The sequence below is a fragment of the Ictalurus furcatus genome, chromosome 20 (genome assembly GCF_023375685.1).
Source record: "Ictalurus furcatus strain D&B chromosome 20, Billie_1.0, whole genome shotgun sequence".
Taxonomy (NCBI): domain Eukaryota; kingdom Metazoa; phylum Chordata; class Actinopteri; order Siluriformes; family Ictaluridae; genus Ictalurus; species Ictalurus furcatus.
In genome coordinates, this window is record NC_071274.1 from 2,667,647 (window position 1) to 2,689,933 (window position 22,287).

General features: G+C 41.7%; 2 protein-coding genes across 5 annotated transcripts in view; both read right to left on the minus strand.

Annotated features, from left to right (window-relative positions):
• Positions 1-626: 626 nt before the first annotated feature.
• On the minus strand, positions 627-8,176 carry riok1 (RIO kinase 1 (yeast)). The gene is made up of 17 exons (XM_053652034.1): positions 7,996-8,176; positions 6,872-7,106; positions 6,479-6,566; positions 6,309-6,378; positions 6,150-6,192; positions 5,288-5,380; positions 5,054-5,166; positions 4,677-4,757; positions 4,341-4,427; positions 4,116-4,253; positions 3,921-4,024; positions 3,169-3,275; positions 3,013-3,078; positions 1,991-2,095; positions 1,820-1,873; positions 970-1,113; positions 627-873 (listed from the first exon to the last, which is right to left on the minus strand). The coding sequence occupies exons 1-17, from the start codon at positions 8,043-8,045 to the stop codon at positions 763-765; spliced, it is 1,689 nt and encodes a 562-aa protein (XP_053508009.1). The 5' UTR covers positions 8,046-8,176; the 3' UTR covers positions 627-762.
• Positions 8,177-11,475: 3,299 nt separating this feature from the next.
• rreb1b (ras responsive element binding protein 1b) overlaps positions 11,476-22,287 on the minus strand; it is a 39,386-nt gene continuing 28,574 nt past the window's right edge. For all 4 annotated transcript variants that reach the window (XM_053651187.1, XM_053651191.1, XM_053651188.1 and 1 more), the window contains 9 exons: positions 21,621-21,707; positions 20,985-21,148; positions 16,715-16,856; positions 16,378-16,520; positions 16,101-16,290; positions 13,428-16,002; positions 13,151-13,315; positions 12,295-13,044; positions 11,476-12,186 (listed from right to left, as the gene is read on the minus strand). In XM_053651187.1, coding sequence (XP_053507162.1) covers positions 11,765-12,186; positions 12,295-13,044; positions 13,151-13,315; positions 13,428-16,002; positions 16,101-16,290; positions 16,378-16,520; positions 16,715-16,856; positions 20,985-21,148; positions 21,621-21,707 — 4,638 coding nt within the window. In that variant the 3' untranslated portion in view covers positions 11,476-11,764. The remainder of the gene's footprint in view (positions 12,187-12,294; positions 13,045-13,150; positions 13,316-13,427; positions 16,003-16,100; positions 16,291-16,377; positions 16,521-16,714; positions 16,857-20,984; positions 21,149-21,620; positions 21,708-22,287) is intronic.

The window sequence follows — 22,287 nt, forward strand, 5'->3', positions numbered from 1 at the left end:
AATGTCAAGCCAACTTTATGCCAGTATAATCCCAAAAATGAGGAAACAGAACCAGCCCTAGCAAGAGACGGATATTAACTTGAATAGCTTCAATAATTAGAAGAAACTTGCATGTAATTTTAGAATGGGAAATCTCAGTGACGAGGGCCGAATTTAGGCAACAGTGCTAAATTGCTAAACCATTTTCATGCTTCCAGTTAAGCATGAGCAGTGCAAACACACACACACAAAATAAAGCTAACTATGAGCCAGTTTTACTCTATCCTAAGCCAAGACTCGTAAATAAACTCAAAACTCGAAAACTAGCAGAAAAGAGGACAACTAAATGACTAAACATTATTCTCTAAACTAGATTTTCACAAGATTATTATTATTTTTTGTATGTTAGCTCCTTGTGGGAATGCTAACCTGCTAAACGTCTGCTGCACTAACTGTGATTTACACCGTAAAATAATAACAATAATCCTTTATATACATTTTAAATGTATATAAAGGATATAGATATTATATATATATCGGGGAAAATATATATATAATATATATATTATATATTATTCCCCCGACTATACCCCGATTATATATCGGGGAAAAAAAGAAAAGAAAAAGAATTATCCAAGAGAGGGTGCAACCTTATAAAAGTTTTAATTGACCAATTCATCAGATGTACAGGAGGTTATATCAGAATTGATCATTTTATTTTTTTAAATAAAGAACATGTGTGTGTGTGTGTCAGGTCATGAGCATGAGCACGACAGTTCCCTTTCATTTTCCTTTCTTCATCTTGGCCACTTTCTCCTTGCGCTTCTTCACGTGCTTTGGTAATTTATTTTTTCGCTTCTCCCTCTGAGCTTCTTTTACCAGCTTCTTTCTTTCCTGTGGAGGGGGGAAATAATAATAACATTTTTTTAATATAAACCCCATTTTGTATTCCTGGATCACTAGAGAGATGCTGGAAATGAAACTAAGTACTTTTTTGTCCAGCGGTTGCGTCTTGTCCTGGCCGTCGTGTTCCTGCGTGTCCTCTTCTCCAGATTCCTGCTCATCTTCATCGTCCTCCTCTTCGTCACTGCCGGAGCTCCCTTCTTCAGCACAGCCTTCTAGTAAGGAAGGAACCTGAAATACAGGAGAAAAGGTCAAAGGTCATGCTGGAGACGCGAGTTTAAATCTTCAACGGCTTTCCTGCTTCGAATCTGAATGTTTGTGACCGCTTGAAGGCTCGAGGGTCGGGCCAACGTTAGCGTGGACTTCGGTACTTAATCTGACCCGAGTTTCTTTTCAAGCCTCGAGAGGAAGCTGAAAATGTAATCAAGAAAATATTTCTCAAATTTTTTTTTTTTTTAAAAATAAAAATAATAAAATAATGAATGTGAATTTTGGGATATCACAATTTATTTATTTTTTTTAAATATTCGAGATGTGAATAAAATGCACATAAACAAAACTCATGTGCTCAACTGAGGCGGATAAAGCTTATTCAGGACGGTCCTAAATAAACAACAAAATGTCATTTATGATCCCTCTTATTATTTAAAAAAAATTATTAACATTTTGCAGATTCTGCAAGACGTATGCAAACTTATGACCTCAACTATATATACATATATATTTTTTTATTTTTGCATTGTTTATTGCAAATCGGTGTCACAATAATGCATCGTTTTTCTACATAATTGAGTGTCTGGATTTTTCTAGAAAAAAAATTAAAAATGAAATAAAAGGATTCTTCCGGCTGCTGATTTCCGTTGCATTTTTACGGTTTTCATCCGACTTACCCTCAAGGCAGTACTTATACAAGGATGATTCATTCGAAGCATCTTACCGTCTGCACGCCTGAAAGATCCTTTTTCAGACCCATCACTGTCTGGTACAGGATCTAATATGAAAAAACAGAAACTGTCATAATTGCAAAGTTATCACACACATACAGTGAAAACAAAGTCATTTCCTGGTTAAATGGTCCTGTAGACGCAGGCAGAATCCTGGCACTCACGTTATCATGCTGTTTATTCTCCTGCTCCTTCATCATGGCGTCCACGTCTCGTTCGTAATGACTCACTTCGTTTAGCGTACGAGGAATATAAGCCTTCATGAACACCTGACACAGACAAGGAAAAAGGAAATATTACACCGCAGTGCTGATGAATACTCTATTCTGATTGGTCAGACGGTTTTGATTAAAACAGCAGCTGAGTGTTTTAATCCTTATGTAGGAGCCATTTTTCCACATGCCACATTTTACATCCGAAACGTTATTATTATTATTATTATTTTATTACATTTTCATAGAGCTTCATTTAATGTTTTCTTACACACAAATTCACACTAATATATGACCTGTTGCCAATTAACCTAATTAGTTGCAAAATGTTCCTCGAGCTGTTTCTTTATCCATCCATCCATCCATCCATCCATCTTCTACCGCTTATCCTTTTCAGGGTCACGGGGAACCTGGAGTCTATCCCAGGGAGCATCGGGCACAAGGCGGGGTACACCCTGGACAGGGTGCCAATCCATTGCAGGACACAATCACATACACATTCACACACCCATTCATACACTACGGACACTTTGGACACGCCAATCAGCTACCATGCATGTCTTTGGACTGGGGGAGGAAACCGGAGTACCCGGAGGAAACCCCCGCAGCACGGGGACAACATGCAAACTCCACACACACAGGGCCACGGTGGGAATCGAACCCCCGACCCTGGAGGTGTGAGGCGAACGTGCTAACCCTTTGTACTAACACTTAATTTTCCAGCCTTTTGTTGCCCCCGTCCCAACTTTTTAGAGACGTATTGTGGCCAACAAATTGAAAATGACCCTTTTTTTTTTTTTTTTTTTTTCATACAATGGTATGTTTACTCAGTTTAAACATTTGATATGTTTTCTATGTTCTATCATGAATAACATATGGGGTTTATGAGATTTGCAAATCATTGCATTCTGTTTTTATATACATTTAACACAGCGTCCCGACTGTTTTGGAATCGGGGTTTAGGATGTTATTACCTCCTCGTCCACTTTGTCTTGGTTGGATCTCTCCTCTGCTGTTCTGGCTGATGCGATCTCCATCGCCTGTAGGTACACACCACAAACACGTCACAGCAAATACTCTCACGGCAGGATATACACACGTTAAACGAGTGGTGAGATGAAATGACGGACCTTGTCCAGGTACTGGTTGATGTTGTCGCTGGTGATGGACGGGTCTGTGATGAACTCGAACAGCTCCCGAACCGTCATCACAGCTACACTGTGTTTTTGGAAAAAGTCTAAGTAAAGAGATAAAAAGGAAATAATAATGCACTTAATTACGCTTATTTGAAAGCCATTCATCTCAACTAGCGTTCTGGGGTTTACTTTAAAAAATAAATAAATAAATAAATAAATAATCCCGTGTGTAGGGGAAAATTCGGAAACAGTGTTGACATGCTGATGAAAAGACGTGGCTTTGAGTTTCTCTCTTGTGCTCGCTTCTATGCAGCTTTCAGCCCCAGCAAAGGAGGCGTGGCCTCTGTGGCTTTAAGTCTCAGTGAAGGAGGCATGGCTTGTGTGCCTGTAAATCTCTGTGAAGGATGAAGGGAGGCGTGGCTTCGATGTGTGTAAGACTCAGTGAAGAAGGTGTGGCTTGTGTACCTGTCAGTCTCAGTGAAAGAGGCGTGGCCTCTGTGGCTGTAAGCCCTAGAGAAGGATGAAGGAGGCGTGGCCTCGGTATGTAAGACTCAGTGAAGGAGGCGTGGCCTCTGTGGCTGTAACTAAGATTCAGCTCGAATTTATTTCTTTCAAACTCTATTTTAAGGATTTCTTTCGTTCACGGATTTTCTCTTGGTGTTTCTTGTTTCTCCTTAGGACAAATACATACCGAATTTGTGGTTTTTACACGCCAAAGCGCCAGGATACGTTCTCATCACACCTACCGTTAACGTTATTGCAGTCTTTGCGGAGAAACTCCAGTGCGTGAGGATGATCGTGCTCCACCGACTGAGAGACGTCTATAATGTACGCATCTCCGTCGTGGTACCTGCGAACCAGGGCGCAAAACACGGCTTTTAACCGAGGCGATAACGCAACCCAGAATTACTCAGTATAAATGAAAGAAGCTGGAGACTTACAGCATGTTAAACTCGCTGAGATCTGCGTGCACGAGCCGAGCCTCCTGATACATCAGCCTCATCTTCTGGATGACCTGCAGGTACAGCTCACGCGCTTTGGATTCGGACAGCGCTGCGTTCTTTAGTAAAGGTGCAGGCCTGCGATAGAAACATACTTTAGACCGAAATTTATTTATTTATTTTTTTTAATGGTGACAAAGGTTAAGCACATGACTGTTTACATACATATCATCTTTTCCAATGAAGCCCATAACCAAGACGTGGCTCCGAAGCATGATGGGCTCTGGACTGGGAATCCCCGCTGTGTGTAGTCTTGAAACAACAAGACAGTAATTAATTGACTCATTACGTGCCTCCGCTGGGTTATCTAATAACTGACAGTCTCAGACGGTAGAATGGTAAAAGTAGTACAGGAGCATATCTTTACATTTTACAAGCATGCTAGCATAAGACTAAGACTATGCATAGCCTATTACTGATACTAGTAATGCTAATATGTCATTTCTTCATGCATCGTTCCATCACGTTTCATCCCTGAACAAAGTAGCTGGTAAAGCAAACCTTATCAGGTTCCTCATCTCCTTCTCAGCCCACGTCCGTACCATCTTCCTCGGGTTGCCTTTACAGTAGCCGTGCCGGAACCTGAAGAGCGATCCATCAGGAAATCAGCGATTGTAAGCACACATAAAATAACCAAACAGGTCGGACTCGGGGCCAGCGTCAAGCCTAGTCCTTCTTGTTATGAATTTGTATGACATTTGTATGACCTTGACCCTGTTGGGATCCATTCCAAAATCTAAATCGATTCATCTGCTGGTAACAACGATAAATCCATACACATCTTACAAACATTCAACCACTCGTTCTGGAGATACCGCACTAACGAGAATAACTAAAATAAAAAAAAAAAAAACACTAAAGAGGTCACCGTGTCTCACCTGAACTCTCCACTGACGTATTTATCCCGGTCCTTAAACAGCAGGATGGAGGTCTTGAATATCTTAATAGCTCGGCTTTCTCCTTTAGCCGTTGTCGCGTGGTAGACGTTGGCCTGGCAAAATTAGATAATTAGATAATAGTCATTTTTATTAGTATCGTGTACTGTTCACTTAACTGCACAGGTTTACTCAGCCTCATCTCTAAATCAGGAAGAAGTCAAGTTTTAATCGAACCTCTTTTCCTGTACTGATGCAGCCGTTAATCCCCGAAATGACGCCTCTGCTGAGCATTTTGAAGAGAATCATGCGAGTCCTGGGGTCCAAAACCTGAAAGATTTTCAAATATCACTACTGAAACTCCCTTAAGCGTCAACGCATAACTCAAAGCAATAGTGGCCAAAAATTGTGGGACATTTTTTTTTTTTTTTTTACAACTTACGTATTTGATCAGCGAAGACATGTTTGTTTCTTTTAAGGTACGGAATAAAACATTTGGGGGGGACGTGCTATCGTAGGAAAATAATCGACGACGACGGTGTGACGTGGCCCAGCGCAAAGCGGAGTTCCTGTAACCAAACAGGATGTCCCAGAGTGTTTCGTTCCTCGGATATCGCAGCGATGTTTAGAACAGGTGATCACTGAAGAATGACACGTTATACTTTTTATCCGTTTGAAACATCCTCTAAACAATTTAGTTCCTATTCTCACTTGACGAAAAGCTCAGTCATGAAGACGTTCCCGTGTCAGGAATCTCACACCGACACAGGAGACCCTTCCAAACGCTTCCAGACGCTTGTACAAAAGCGATAACAGTGGGGAACGTTTGTTTGGAAGAAAATATGTATTAAAATGATTGACTATAAAACTGAAATAAATATCTGAAACGCCAAATGATACAACAACTGTAGATCCTTGCCGTTTGTCTTGTGAGATGGAGTTACACCTCTTACTTGGGAGCGTAAACACTTAATAAAATAAAAATACACACCACAACCTCTTGCGTGTTTTTAGCTACGTTAGCCTCCTACCTCTAAAGCAAAATGTCTTGGCTGATCCACTGCTTTTAGTACAAGTATATAGTTCCGAACACACAAACCTGTTCCACCGTAGCTCGATCGGACTTGTCTTTAACTCGATACCTGCGACGAGAACGGACGCTTTAAGTGTCAGAAGTAAAACGCTTCAGCCTACGAGGCTGTGAGTTCTGATAATCAATAATATCTGTATAGAGTGAATATTAAAAAACACGACGGACGTGTCTGCTTCTCTCTGTCTTTGCATAGCGGTGACTTTGTTGATGACGGAATCGGCGTAGTTCAGCTTATCTGTAAGATCGAATCAAAAGAAAACATGCTTTTTAACATCTTACCATTCGCACGCAGAACTTAGCATTATCTCTCAATTATTGGAACGGAGGGATCTTACCCAGGTTTATTTTGTGTTCAAACTTCCTCAGCACCTTGTCGGATGGCGTCGAGAGCTTTTCTGACTTTTGTGTTCTCTGTCTGTTTGCCTGGAAACAGAACACGACTTAAAACAACACGATAACAAGATGACGACCCTAGAGACTCCTTCCAAAAATGTTCACCATCCCCTTACTGACAGCTGCTTTTGCTCAAATAACAACACATTTTTTATTATTACGCTTAGATCATGTGGTGCGACTGTCATACAAGTTATTACTATAGAAATGATAACATATTAGAACAAGTGCGTTAAATATAAACATATTTATACCCAACGGCTACAACAGTTATACAGCTTCTCTCTTCCTGAGCATTTCTAAAAAAAAAACAAACAAACAAACAAACAAAATACCTGCTGATTGTTCCCCATCCGCATTGCAGTGTAGCGTTTAGTAAAATCTCCTCCGGCTGACCCTTTCCAGTCCCATTCATCATCATCATCCTCCTCCTCCTCCTCATCATCATCATCTTCCTCTTCGTTATCATTTTGCGTTTTAGACTCTACAGATAACGGCCGCAACGTCACTCCGTCGAGTTTGTCCTCTAGCGATGGCCGTTTCTCTGTAACGTGGCTGAACTCTGAGTCACTGGAGAATATTACAATCCAAGGTCCAGTCAGTGCAGTCTGAGATTATAAATTCTACAGCAGGGTAACGTAAATGAATCCTGACTCTGTATTTGCACCAAACCTTTAATAGATGCTTTAGACTCTTAGGACAAATTGCTCGATTGTATGAGGAAAAATTCAAACCGATGCATGATATTTTCCTCGTCATACCAATACTATACTGATAAGAGATTTAAACATCAGCTGGTATCGAAGCGACTCTCTGAGAGGCTTCTGGTGGAAAGTTATTTTCATTTATTCAGGATTTATTCCATTTACGCAGAAGAGCAGAACATCAACGTCGTGGTTCATCAAAGTGGAGTCCGTGAAAGTTTTATTTATTTATTTATTTTAAGGTCGTTAAGGTGTTTACACAACACGTCATTGTTACGTGTATTCACGTGGTTTAGGAACAACAAAGCTCTCTGACTAAAATAAACACCCAAAATAGTATCGTACACATTCAAGTAAGTTTAATAAAATAAATCTTGATTAGTTCTGTAGCATTTATTCGTCCCCTGGTTTAGATAACGTACAACTTTCAAATGAGCACTTCACAGCCAATATTGCTGCCATTTCACCCCAATTACCTTACACAATATGACGTCATAACGCAGCGTTAACGGCATTGCGTCATTACGTAATGCTAACAATATTACGTTATAATTTAAATAGCTCCACAAAAAGGTTTCTCAAATGCACATCAGTTCCTACTTTGGCCATATTCTTAGGCGGAATCCCGACAGATTAGGATTAGGTCTTGTAAACACTTCTATACTACATTAGAAAATAAACAACAACGCCATTTTGGGATATTTCCCCCGGTAGCTTTAATTAGCAGTAAGCTAACCAGCCGGCTGTTTTCTCACCTGCCCAATTCTTCTGCGTCGTCAAACTGTCCGAGGACGACCTGCGACATCGCAATGCCTTCCTCCTTCTATTTACAAAAGTTTGGAATGATAATCACAAATACGGACAGTTATAAACACAAAACCCACGCCGGACTCCCAGCTCCACTCACTCTCACGCACTTCCGCCAACGTGACTACGGAAGCCGAGACGTCTCATCTCATGGGCGACCAAAACACAAAACGGATATTACTCTGTACTTCTCGTCACCTGATTGTTGCCACTTTAAATCAACATTAGGCGTCTCAACTAGTGTATTATTATCCATACTAATCTTCTACAGTAGTAAATAGTTTCATAAAGCCTGAAACATATACTCACTGCAGTCCTGCTAAAAAAAAACCCCAGTAGAAACAATCACAGAAATTCTAATGGGTTCCACTACAAATACGATCAGCTGTTAACCGTTAAAACCATGACCAAATGGTTTCCATTACTTAGTAGGTTGTATTAAATTACCAGTAGAGAATCACAGGAACCATTATAGGTTCCATCAAAATCAATGCAATTCCCAGTATAACCATTACGTTGTAGGATGTATTAAGGACGTAGGTTCTTAATGGTATCCACTAGACAGAACATGCCACCAATAGAAGGTATTAGATTACCAGTAGAGACTCAGAGGGACCATTACAGTTTCCATTAAACCCAATACAATTCCCATTATGACCATTCTATAACCACATTCTATGAGGGTTTCTATTGTTTTGTTTTTTCAGCAGGAAAGGAATACATTAGGTCAATTTAATTGCAATTATACCCCCAAGAACAGCTCTGATATTAATGCTCCTGCTCTAATTTTTTCAAAAACATCCATAATTTTGGATATAGTGTCAGTGCCGTGCAAAAATGGTAAAGATGTTACTTTACATTACGACACAACGTTCAGTTGTGTTAACTGAGTGAGAGATGGGGGGGGGGGGGGGGCTGGTTATAGAACAGCACTTTAATAGGTTAAAAAGGAAAATGATCAATTTTAGGTTGGGAACAGGGACTTCCCGTCACGTCCGGTTGCATCATACCACCACCTCGTTTTATTTCTTACTTAAAACACAGATTATTGCCACAATAATTGCCAACTGACTCCTTAAAGGCACATTTAACCACCCTCAGTCATAAAACGTGACTTAAACAAGTCACAGGTTACCAATAAGACCCTGTGATCTACCCTTAATAATTGCATAAGTGTATTTGCTTATCCAGCATGTATATATACACCGGGTACAATATTGTCATCCTGACAAAATTCCTGCTTTTCTGTGTGGCACATATCGTCATGACATGCACTTTCGTATTGTGCTGTGATCCTGTAACCAAAAGATTTTTAATTCTATGGTGCATATAGATGAAAATTCACATCCCTCTGACAAACCATACCAAGCTTAACGAATAAAAAAAACCCAAAACAAAACAAAACAAAAAACAGAGCTCTGTTTAATTTCTCACTCTTTCTTAGTGTATATTTATTGCTTGAATGATTTCAAATAGGTTTGAGTACTCATGTACAGAAAGAAAAAAAAAAAAAAAAAATCAACAAGAGAACCTTTCTAAAACCGAACATGAGACAAACTTGTGCAATCCCTTTAACAAATGAGTTTGTTTTTACAGTGATCAACACAAATCGGTGAAACATGCAGAATTACTGAAGACGAGGATGATGATGATGAACATTGAGGTGAATTCACATTCATATGCATATGCTTTAACTGTAGTGATCGCTCTAGCTCGCTGCAGAAATGAGTTTTTTTTTCCCCACAAAACAGATGATTTAAGTATGCATAATTTGAAAAGCCCCTGAGAAAAAGAAGAATTAGTAACCACCCATTTTAATTAGACATGCAAAAAAAAAAAAAAAAAAAAAATTTTCACTACTCTACTTCTAGTTCAAGCTCGGGCTTCAATAATAATAATAATAATAATGATATATTTCGTTAATGCACGTGTGTATCTGTGGGGGCTGATTTAATTTAACTGAATTAATGCAAGCAAACAGACAAACAAAAACAAACAAACAAAAAAAAAAGACATTAATAAAACAATCTATGGCAAATAGCTCAAGGCGTCATAATCATAGACATAAAATAAGTGATATAATATAAAGAACTTCAAGATTGTTCAGCGCTACAGTCATTGTTTCCGATTCTCCTCGGCGTTCAAACGGGAGTCCACCTTAGCTCCGATCACTCATATCAATAAATACATAAAATATTCAGTGTGTTCTCCTTATCTTTGACAGACCTGCGCATACACACTATACACTACAAGCAAGCGCACACATTTCTCAAAACACACCATAGTAGAAAAATGATTTGTTTTTCCGCAAATTCAAATCCAACCCTGTACTGTACGTGAACAGTTTGGCCTTTGAAGGGTTAAAGTTTAAAGACTGACTTGATCGATACTCTTGAATTGTGTTATTGTTCATTTGGAAGGCATGTGAGGATATTATGTCGAAAATGAAATGATGCTTTTTTTTTTCTTTTTATTTTTTCCTCCCGAGGCAACGTTAGAAATCCCAAATACCAATTTTGCGATATGTTGTAAATCCGATTATCAGCACACGTCCGTTGCATAGTTTTTGGCTCCGAAATGCAGCATTTCGTTGTTGATCATCTGAGTCTTAAAGATAAACTTCATTCAGCTAATTAGAGGTTTACGAGGTTAGATTTGCTAACTGCAGAGGTACTAAAGAGACGAGTATGAAAAGGTAGAAGGCAGTGTGAACAGCACAGTTGTATAAGTCGAGGCAAACAGCAGGGCGATTTCAAGTATAAAACCCACAGCACAAACATCACTGCGCTAAAACATACAATAGACTCTGATTCACATTGGGATTAAATGCAATGTGTACTGCAAAGCACACTTCTGTCTGATGCATTGTGTGTAATAACCCTGGCTTGAGTTCAATCGTGCTCAAGTCTGAAATAGAAAGTGGACCAAAACGTCCACCGGATCCATCAAGTGCATCGAACACGAAGAAAGCAGATCATACGGATTTGTATTCTTATTTGGAAACGCTTCCATCCTTGCCAATTTTTAAACCAAGCGTACATAATACAAGCTTTTGCCTAAAGGCAGTGTCTGAATGTCAGGCTTTAGACCCCAAACCACCAGGGGGCGCTGTCTCAACCACCAGTTACGTTCTATGTTCAACACACCGCAGGGCCGGAGAGCATCGTTTATCATTGAGAGAAAGAAAAAAAAATGTACAAAAACTGGCAAATATTGCCAAAAAACATTGACCAATGATCACCCAAACTGATAACCAGAAGTATACTAGGCCACTGCATGTTTCAATGACACCTCCAAAACCTAACGAAGCCTATTCAGAACAAAAAGGTTCAGAGAGATATGCTCTCAGGCACTTGAGCAAAACTCCTCAAGAAGACTAAAATCAAAGTGGAATTGATTTAAGAATAATACATATAATGGTGCTAATATAAATCATCGATTTATCATACAAAACACTAATTTATTCTGATATAAGGATTATAGAATTAATTAAAAAACACACAATCATATACATTTGATTAAAAATGATACTGTGCAGTGGATCCAAATCTCTGGGGGAACGAAAGAATCATTAAGGCATTGAGAGAAAGTTTCCAGTTTTGCATTTTGCACGCATTACAACGTCTGCATGAAGACGTCCGATTCGTCTCGCATCGTCTTTTAGTGTTTGTGTAAGATCATGGAAGTATGGCACAGGATTAACAGAATCGACAAGTCTCAGACAACGGGCTTGTCTGCAGCTCCATAGTCATCCTTCAGACTGGGATCTGCTGCATCTTTGGGTTCTGGGGCCTTAGTATCCAATTCATCAAGCTCGTTCGTTTGAACTTCTCTGGAAGCTTCTGCCGTGGCTGCTTCCTCTTCTTTGACCCCAGGATCATCCACCATCTCTAGGGATTCCTCTGCTTTTTTGCCGTTCTCAGTCTTGGACGTCTCGTTCTCGGCAGGAGCAGTCTCACTGTCACTTCCAGAAGAACACCGTAGATCGTCCCCATCCATAGCACTATCGTCTCTTGCTCCATCAGCCTCATCTGCTCCTCGGTCGTCTGGGGTTTTCTGGTGTATACGCTGATGCCTCACCAGGCTGTGTTTCAGAGTGAAAGTCCGGTCACATGTTTGGCACTGATAAGGTCTTTCTCCTGAATATAAAGAAAAAAAAAAACACAAACAAAAAAGTAAAATTCCCCAAAATCCCCAACACAATCAATAAAAATCAACGTTATATATTCAGACTTAAGTATTCTTACCAGTATGTGAACGCATATGTCTGGTCAAGTCTTGTAGGCTCCAAAAACGTTTGCCGCACACATTGCAGATCTTCTTCCTCTTGTCAGGTCTACCTCCTGGTGATTCGAGCTCTGAAGAACCACCCTCTTCCTCTTCGTTTCTTTCCTCTTTCTGTCCTTCCTTCTCCTCGTCCTCGGCACCACTTTCCACAACGCTGCTGTTCTCCTCTTTCTCAGCCGCACCCGTGTCCTGCTCAGCTTCCTTTATTGGCGAGGTGCTGGTGTCAAGAGATTGACTGGATACCGCAGGCTGATTTCTTCCTTTCCTTCCTGCATCTTCATTCTGACTGGCCTGCAAATGAATCTTCTGGTGCCGGCTGAGGGTGGCCGCATGCCGGAAGGTCTTTTTGCAGGTACTACATGTGTGAGGAAATTCCTCTGATGGTGGACCCTCTGGTTCCACTGCAGGTTCTGCAGCCTTGGGCTGCTCTTGCTGCGTTTCTGCGAGTTTGAGTTCTGTTGGTTTGCTGGCAACGTTCATATCAAGGCTCTTGTTGCTCTGAGAGTCATCATCGTTCTCACTGTCGTCCGTGTCCGTGTGAACGTTCTCAACGGATTGTGAGCTCTCTAGATCGTTCCTCGACTCTGGTGATTCTGTGGCTATGTCTTTAGCCTGCTCTATCAAGTCCATGTCATTTGTTGTGGTTTTGTCCTCTTTTTTGGGATCAATAGCATCTACCACAACAGCAGGCTCAGCATCAGAAACACCCTCTACAAAATAAATTGTTAAACGAGCACCAGTTAAGGATTAGTTGGTACAAATTTTAAACCAATTACATATCCCCGCAAGAATTTTTACGGGTCGTGGCGGTCATACCTGTACTTCCCTGTGACCCTTCGTCGGCCTTGGTTTTTGGGTGTGACCCAGTCTTCTGCAGTGTGTTGCGATTGGACATGCCATGCTTACGAAGAAGGTGGCGCTCGCAGTTGGACTTCGTGGAGAAGAATGCATCACACTCAGGACAAGGGAACGGCTTTTGGCCTAAGAGAAAAATCATTACATCATTACTGTTTACTTTTCGCTGCTTCTAATGGTCTAGATGGGGTTAAGAAATGTTTATTATGGCAAGGAGTCACACCAAAGCACGACTGACCTGTATGTGTTAGCATGTGCCTCTGTAAAGAGCTGGTCCAAGGGAACACCCGAGGACAGTATGGACATTTCATCTTCTGCACCGAGTTCGAGTACGCGTTCTTCTTCCCTTTGCTTTGTGGTCGAACCTTCTCTTTGTCTTCCTTTCCTTCCTTCTCCTCTTCACTCGCAGATTGTTTCTCCTTTTCTGGCTCCATTTGCCTCAGCTGTAAGAAGGAGCTAAATTTATTGGAATCAGTAGTGGCCAGCATTTTCTCCACACTTGGTAACTCTCCACTAGACTCCAAGTCAAACCCACTGATGGATGCATGTGTAGAATCACGGATCTCGTCCTTGAACGGCCTCTTCTTGCCTCTTCTTTTTGATGCATCAAGGGAAGGACAACTGAAAGAAGACCCAGGACTAGCAACACCGTTGGAACACTTTTTATCAATTAGTGTTTCACCACCCATCGCTCCATCGCTTTTCTCAGAGTTTATTCCTGTTTTGAGCAGCACTGGGGCAGCAGACACGGAGGAGATGATTTGGGCAATGGAGGCCAGAGGTGGCATCTCTGAAGTGCTGGAGGCAGCAACTGGTTTCGGCAACAGTGGCTTTAGGCGTATGGGGGGCTTGGTCATATCACTTGCCAGAGTAGAGGCAAGGCTAGGCATGGATGCTGGAAGGGATGCATGGACACCCGAGACCTTTCCTAAAAACCTGGCTGTACTTGGGGAAGGAAGCTCTTTTTTGACCTCCTGGCTATACACTGAAGTCGTATCAACTTGTTCTGTCTTTATTTTCTTTCCTTCCGGTTCCTTGCGAATAGACAGGTCGATAGGCTCCATGGAGCAGTCTTCTGACAAAGAGGGAGAAGCTGCCTCTGGTTTTATATCAGAATGAATAATTTTCAAAGTTTTGCTGGAGAAATCCAAGGGCTGGTCTTGAACGGCAGCTTCAGAGAAGGTACTAAGGTTCTGTTTACCTGACTGAGACTGGGCAGGAGAGTTTGTCTGGACAGAAGAAGGAGCTGTGACAGGTACAAGAGTGTTTATATGATCTTCAATTTCCCTCTCTTGCACTTCTGAGTGTTGCTTAAGCAAGTGATGGATACAATTCCTTTTTGCAAGAAAGGCTGCTCCGCACTGGCGGCATTCAAATGGTTTCCTCTGACAGCCATTGAGAGTTCGGAGATGAATCTGTAGAGCTCTGTAGGTCTTCAGATCCTCTCCACAGTAGCGACAAACTGTGTTACCGTTATTAACTGAATCCACAAGGTCCGGTGTCGTACCACCAACTAAACCGCTTGCACTCGAGGATGGGGTAATGTACTCGATGTTTTTCTCGATCTCTTTTCGAGTGTTTTTCATGTGCTTCTTCCGCAAATGACGCTCACAGTTGGCCTTGACTGTGAACGGGTAGTGACAAAGGCGGCAGACATAAGGACGTTCACCGCTGTGTGTTCGTAAATGCCGCATTAACGTGGCGTTATCCGGAGCAGTGTAGGTGCAAATGCTACACTTGTATGGAGAAGCTCCATAGTGATGAGCCCTCATATGAGCCTGGAGGCCTCCTGGGAAGGAGAACACCTGTGTACAGAACCGACACGGATATTCTGTCTTTGAGATCTTTTTGCCACCTGAGGTTCTTATATCCTTTTCTTTACCTTGGACATCTTCTTGCTTAATATCCCCAGCAGTCATGATTGTTGCCCCTGTGCCGTCTCCTACTAGATGTGCGTTCTCCCAATTTGTAGGCGAGGAAGACGTCGAGGAAGAAGGGGTGTTTGGGGACTGTTTGGAAATTAGAAGTTGGGCTGTTGGGGGTGGCAAGCTGGGGCTGATGCAACCTGAAGAGGCTTGCTGGGCATTCATGACAGGAGGAGGTGGTGTGGAAGTTCCCATGCTGGATCGAGGCGTCACCAGCGGCTTGGGTTTGAGAGGAGTCATTTGTTTGGGTTCTGCCTGCAGAGGACTTTCTGGACCTTTCGGGAGCAGTGGCAAAGTCATCTGAGATGGCATAGCGGCAGCCATCTTCAGGATTTGCTGGATGTCAGCAAGTTCTACTCCTGTTTGACTGACAGGCCGGACAACCAAACCACCCTGAAGCGGCTGCAGAGAAAGAAGGCTCAGACCATTGCCCTTGTTCAAGCCTTGAAGAGAGAGAGGATCTAGAAGACAGAGGCCAAGATTACTATTGGTTTCTTGAGGTAGATTTGTTGCAGAGGGCTCAACGCGAATAAAACGAATGCTGTCTAAAATTTCTTGCTGTTTCTCCTCCGCAGTCTGCTCAGGCTTAGCGAGTGAAGAATGCTGAAGACCAAGGCACTCCATGAAATCTTTCTTCCCATTTAAAGTTACGCTGGCCTCCAGCGGTGCTGATCCAATTCTCTTTGGAATCTCTTTGGAATCTCCAGAATCTTTGGCTGTATCTGAAATAGTGTCATCTTCCTGTTTCCGGGGTTCGGCGTCATTGTCTTTATGAGAGATTATGTGGAGATCCAGAGACACTTGAAGAGGAAAGGCCTTGTTGCATACATCGCAAATAAACCTATGGAATTTGCTAGCGCAACGTCGCAAATTTGTCTCGCACCAGACCTGCAGAAAAGAAGTTCGAACATTTATTATTTTTTTTCCCCTAGTCAGGACACGTAAACATTTCAATCGTTTGTGTATTTGTGCACACAAACCTGTACCTGTGCAATTTGGGGGAACTTGCTGCAAGAAAAGTCAATGAAGGACAGATCGCTGAAGCCAAGGGGTATCGAAGGGTTGCTCTGGATAAACGGTCGTCCGTTGGGATCTGTGGGCAGCTGCTTATGAATAACGGAATTATGACGAAGGAGACCTCGATGGGTACGGAAAGTGATACAACACAGGTTACACCTAGCACAAGAAAGACCATCTTAACATTAACATAGTTCCAGGTAAATGCATGACTGTATATGAATGATTATTTATTTCTGTACTTACCTGAGTGCAGTGTCAGGATGCGTCTCCATGTGTGACTCCAGACCATATTTACAGATGAATGTCTTGAAACAGATCGGACAGTGCAACAGGTCTTCTTCACGCTTGGCAGGGCTCTGCTCCCCTGATTCGTGCACTACAAATACCTAACATAAAAGATCGACTATTAAAATCAAAATCGAATTTACGCCAATTCGGTCCTCACTAATGTTTCTTTATTTAAAAATGTTAGCCACATTTGCAGTTACGTACTGCTTTATCGTTTGGTTTTTTTTTTTGTATTAAAAAGTAGGATCCAAGCCACCGCAAATAGAAAATAAGACCGTTTGTGGCGTCGTACCTTTTTACTGGGTGGTTCATTGGTTTTCTCTCCATCATCCTCTGTACTTAGTTTCCTCTTGGGGGGTTTGCGGCGCTTGCTTGGGGAAATGGGACGCGAGGCTGGGACACCGTTTGGGCCCTTGTCATGAATTTTCATGTGCCTATAGAAATCGAAAGGATCTTATCGAAATCAGATGACTGGCATCCACCAACATTTGTTCTATTAAGGCTACATGATCTTACTGAAACATGATGGGGTGAACCCCCCCCCCCCCCAAAAAAAAAACCACCCCAATGATAAATAACAACGTGCAAGCAAAGCCAGATTATTTGGTTACTAGTACAAGATCATCTTGTGGTACTTAGACTAAAACCTGTACTACATGACAATATTTCAGAATTGAAATAAGTATCACTATTATTTTTCTTATTCTTTGTGCTTTTCAATACCCAGTATGTTTAATATGTTTCCAAGACACCGTCCTAAGGTAAATAAGCTGAATGGACCGACAATTCCCACATAAATTCTGTTTAAGAGAAGAAAAAACACCCAGACATTATAGCTACATAATGTGCACTCTTTATGTGCTAGCAAATGTTATAATAAGATATAATTCTAGATCGACATACTGCTGGTTCTGGAGAAACATCCAAGTGTACAATTAGAAGGCTTTGAGGACGCTATAGCTAATGAGCTGATGAGTGTGGAGTTCAGTGAACCGCGTGAGCTCGAGGAAATGTACAAGCTCCATGCTGACAGCAGAGGGCTTTCTCTGCGAGGGGTCAGACGGTAGCGAGTCGAGGGAAAGTCACATTATGACATGCTGCAACGTGTGCCGCCCGCTCCCTACAGCGGTTTGCGGGAACAAACCCACCTTTCAGGTTCCACCAGATATATGCCTCACGATGCTTCATGAACCGAAGCGGTCGGTTAAACAGCGCGTTACTAAAAGAACCCGACTATGTGGTATGTCGGACTACACGGTTCCTGAACGCAAACAGAGACTCGGCATCCTTCTCGTGTTATCGAGACGAAGTCGACGAGAAGGGACGAAGCGCGTTATCGGAACGCCATTAAAGTATTTTCGCGAGCAGATCCGTTCAGACGTCCAAACCGCTATCGTGTTCCACTGGATGATGAGGCTTTCCACTGAACACGTTCATACATAAAGTGTTCATGAACATGCTTATTTCATTTGTTAACATTCAGGTCCAAATGATTCAACTTTGACGACCACAATTACAAAATAAAGCAATATACGTGCAAAAATTTACACACCCTAGGACTGTTACATGATGCAGCTGAGGTTTAAAAAAATAAAATAAATAAATAATAAAAAAAAAGATCCCTTAATTAACGACTCTTGTTTTAAAGCGCTTTGGAGTTCATTAGCGTGTAATGCTACAGAATTACTAAAATTATTATTTTTTTTTTTACTTGATTTGGACTTTTTGTGTAAAGATAAATATACTCGAGACATGACTCATCGAGAATGGTGAATAGGTTTAGGACGAATAATGATCTATTTCAGTATATATAAATGATATAATCAGTATAATGTATTGATACTCTGATGACAGGAACGGTGTAGGTAATATAGTGATATTAAACAATCGATTTCACCCATCAAGACCACTCGATCGTCTCGAAAAGCCAACGTTCACAGTCTAACTGACGAATTTCCATAGAACGTCCCTCTACGTCGAGACGAAAACGCATGCAACGAAAGCTGATATTCACGTGTGCACACGTAGCACTTCATATGCAGGATAACGACTGGAATGCACGGACGGACGTTTTATGGAGTGGAAATTTAAATGGCATTTTGGGCGACATCTGACAGGCCTAATGCGTGTCTACCTCTGCGAGAGAACACATGCCTGACCGGGAGAGAGAGGATAAATGTCAGCAGGCGCAGTGCTCGGAAGCTTGTTTTACATTCTGCAGCCGGGGACGGATATTAATAGCAGAGTAGATGGAGCGAGGGGCCGTCCATATGTGGACCCAACCCCGGCAGCCTGAATCCTGTTCCATCTCACGTCGCAACTCTCTGGCCTCACTCACAAACTCGTCACCAAAGAACGCCGGCGAACACACTGAGCAAACAATGAGCATACGCCAGAAGAGCGACGGGTTAAAAAAAGTGCTCCTGGGTTTCAGATGACTTGATGCAGAATTGCAGAACTTTCCTCCTGCAATGTCTGGACTCGACAGCCAGAGGGTGCTGTAGAGCACAGCAAAAGTTTTGCTTCTTGCAGCCATGTGTTTCGCAATGACAACAGATTATCCACAGTCGTTTCGACCAGTGAGGTCATCGATCACGAAAGACGAAGACCTGCACTCCTTCACAGCACTTCCTTCTCACATCTGGGACGCAAAAACAGCCTCAGAGTGGCCTAAAGCATCCAAACGATACTCAGTACATCTCTTTACTAAACCCCACCCCCTCCTTTTGCTTCTTCTTCTCTTTCTCGCCTGTTCTCACTCACACACACACACACACACACACACACACACACACACACACACATACACTCAGACTCCTTTTCTTCTCCCACCCCCATCTGGAATGCCTGCATGTCTCAACTGCACAAGGAGGGCCTCTATGCTCATCCCATAGTCGCGCCACCACAAATGAAAACGGGCACGAACACACACTGAAGTGCAGCGTGCAAACAGAATTATCTCTCACACACAGACACAGAAGCTTGTGCATACATCTCTATCTTAAGGCCCTGATGCAACACACAGCCGAAGAACTAAATGGAGTTCGCACATCAGCAGAGACATCACAGAGACCTTTTGCTCCTCTAACACCTCATTATAGAAGCGACAGTTTGGCCAACACATGCTCACGATACTTTACAACCGTTAGCATGAGTTCATCTGTGTGAATTAGTTGGGGGGGGGGGTTCTTTTTTTTTTGTTTTGCTTAGCGGTTATATTTACCAGCTCATTCTCTGACACTTTCAATGATGTCAACGTGTTGCTGTGCATCACGTCTGTTTTTCTCATGCAAAGAGCAAAAGTGAAAAGAGCTAACGCTAAGTGCTTCTACTCTGTAGATGGGGGGAAAAAAAGCAGCATGTTTTACCTATATATTCAATTAAGGCGTAAAAAAGTGAAAAAAATAACCACAGTCCTGATCTATTTATTTATTTATTTATTTAAAATTTGTGCAACTAATGCCTTTTAGCAAACTGGTTAGCTAGCTTTGTTTCTAATATTAATTTTAAAAAAAAGTGGGACCAAACACTACCAAGACATTCTAGAAACATTCTGTAATATATACACCACACGTAATATTATGATCTGGACAAAAAAAAATATGCATCCACCACTCTGTATAATTTGGAAGGTTGCATTTATCGGACTTCGGCCATTCTGAAGCAGCAATCCATAACACCAAACAGTGCTCAAGAATTTCAGTGTCTTATAGCTAGAGGTCTTATTTTCTTGGCAGTTTTGATAAAAGGGAGATTTTTGATGTTGGAAAAATCCTTCCTGTGACTATATTAAAGCTAGCTAAAGTAGCATGACCTGACAGGTAGCATTTGTAACGTTGTAGCTAGTTAGTATTAGCATTAGCAATTAGTCTTTTACTTCTAATTTAGCAGCAAATCTGACGGACACGTTTAGATTTTCTACTGTTTAGAAGCTGTACGCAAGCTAATTAAACGTGTTGGCCACGTTCACTCATGAGAATTGCATCCGCGACGGTTTAACGGCTAGCACGTCGACGGCTAGCACGTATTCCCAACGTTCGTTTTTGTATGACTGGGAACGATTTCCGAGAAACATCGAGGCAAACTATTATGACGTGTTTTTAATATAGTGTTCTTGTAACGGAGCCTTTTCAGAAATGTGTTTTTGATGATATCGTCTATTACAGTGCCATGGATAAGTAATCTCGAACTGAAATGGATCATCTCGAACTGTCTAAATGGATTATATATTGTAATATCGGTCTAAAATAAATTGACACCCCATAATATTGGATTGAAGAGAAAATCAATATAGTTTGCAAAATTATTTACAAATAAATAAAGAGAAAAGCTTGATGAGAAACCCCATAAATTAGTTCCAGGTGCCATTAGAAGTCACATAATGAGTCTGTCTGGGTGCGATGAACGCGTCATGTGATCTCAATATAAATACACCTATTGCTGGAGCTGAGCAAGAAGCAATTCTGATAAACAGACCAAAATCTCCACTGTGAATTTTTCCAAGCAAGATGACACCTTTGGATTCTAAAAATCCAAAAGATCTAAGGTTTAGCCTTTGGTACCTGTGCATGTTTCCGTTGGTGGTGAAAGTCTGACCACACACCGAGCACTTGTAGGGTCTCTCTCCGCTGTGGACCAGCATGTGGCGATCCAGAGAACTAGCCGAGCTCAACGCCTTTCCACAGATGCTGCACGAGTGGTCGTTCCCCCCGATCTCTGTATTATGCTAAGGATGAGCCAGGACACAAAGAAAGACACGTTAGCCAGATATGGAAAACAAAAACAAACAAACAAACAAACAAAAAAAAACGGCTCATGTGATGATCGTAATGTTCTGCCCAGTCCTTGCTAGTATCGCTGAACGAACTATCCTAGCTTGCTATCTAGATTAGATTGATTATTCTCAGTAGTACAGATGAAATAACGATTAGTGCAACTTTAACTCTCACGAGGAGGTTCTTTAGCTGTGCTGTAACCCTTTGGACGCGACTTGACAGGACGCGTGCAGAGTTAAAGTGGTGAACATCCCCAAAACAGACAAGCGGTGTTCGTTTCAGTCGTACTGCGACGGAACATTTTCACTTCAACGTGTCGGAAATCTCCTCGTCTCGGCTCGTTTTTTTTTTTAACACCGATACTTTGTCCTCCAAGTTTGTTTGATGATTTCTGGGATACAATGTAAATAATTGATTCCGTACCTGTCGTATATGCATAGTGAGATGATGCTGCGTCTGGCAGTTCTTATCACACAGGGGGCAGATGAAGGTCGAGCGATCTTTCACTTCCTGTAACACAGAGGAAAGCCATCTCAGTCAGAGCACTCGGCCACAACGACAATCTGGTACACTCGAGCCCTGCTCTTGCACAAGCCTCAGACTGACAGAGGCCTGTGAAGTGCAGACATGAGACTGGAAACGAGCGTCTTATTACACCATTCTGAGCTAAAAACCACTTGAATGACGACATCTGAACAACCGGCGCGTTACACATCTGTCTAGATCTTCAAGTGGAATCGAACGTACGACTATTACACACACACACACACAACGTTTACAGGATATAGTCAGAATTTTCACGAGATTCTAAAACAGCTCGAGATTTCTCGGCATAAATCACGCGTGATGCGGCGAAACCATTACGACAGCTGAAATTTTATTTATTTATTTATTTTCACAGCCCCCCCCCCCTTTTTTTTTTTTAAACGAGAAGTGCCGCATTTAAAAGGCTGTGAATACAATGCTGCTTTCAATTCGGTATTTAAAAAACGAACAGGAGTAAAAGAACCGTTTAAAATACAGCGTTGCCACAATCGTCTCATCTCCAATCGTTCAATTTATACCACAGTGCTGCTGAATTCTTGAAGAA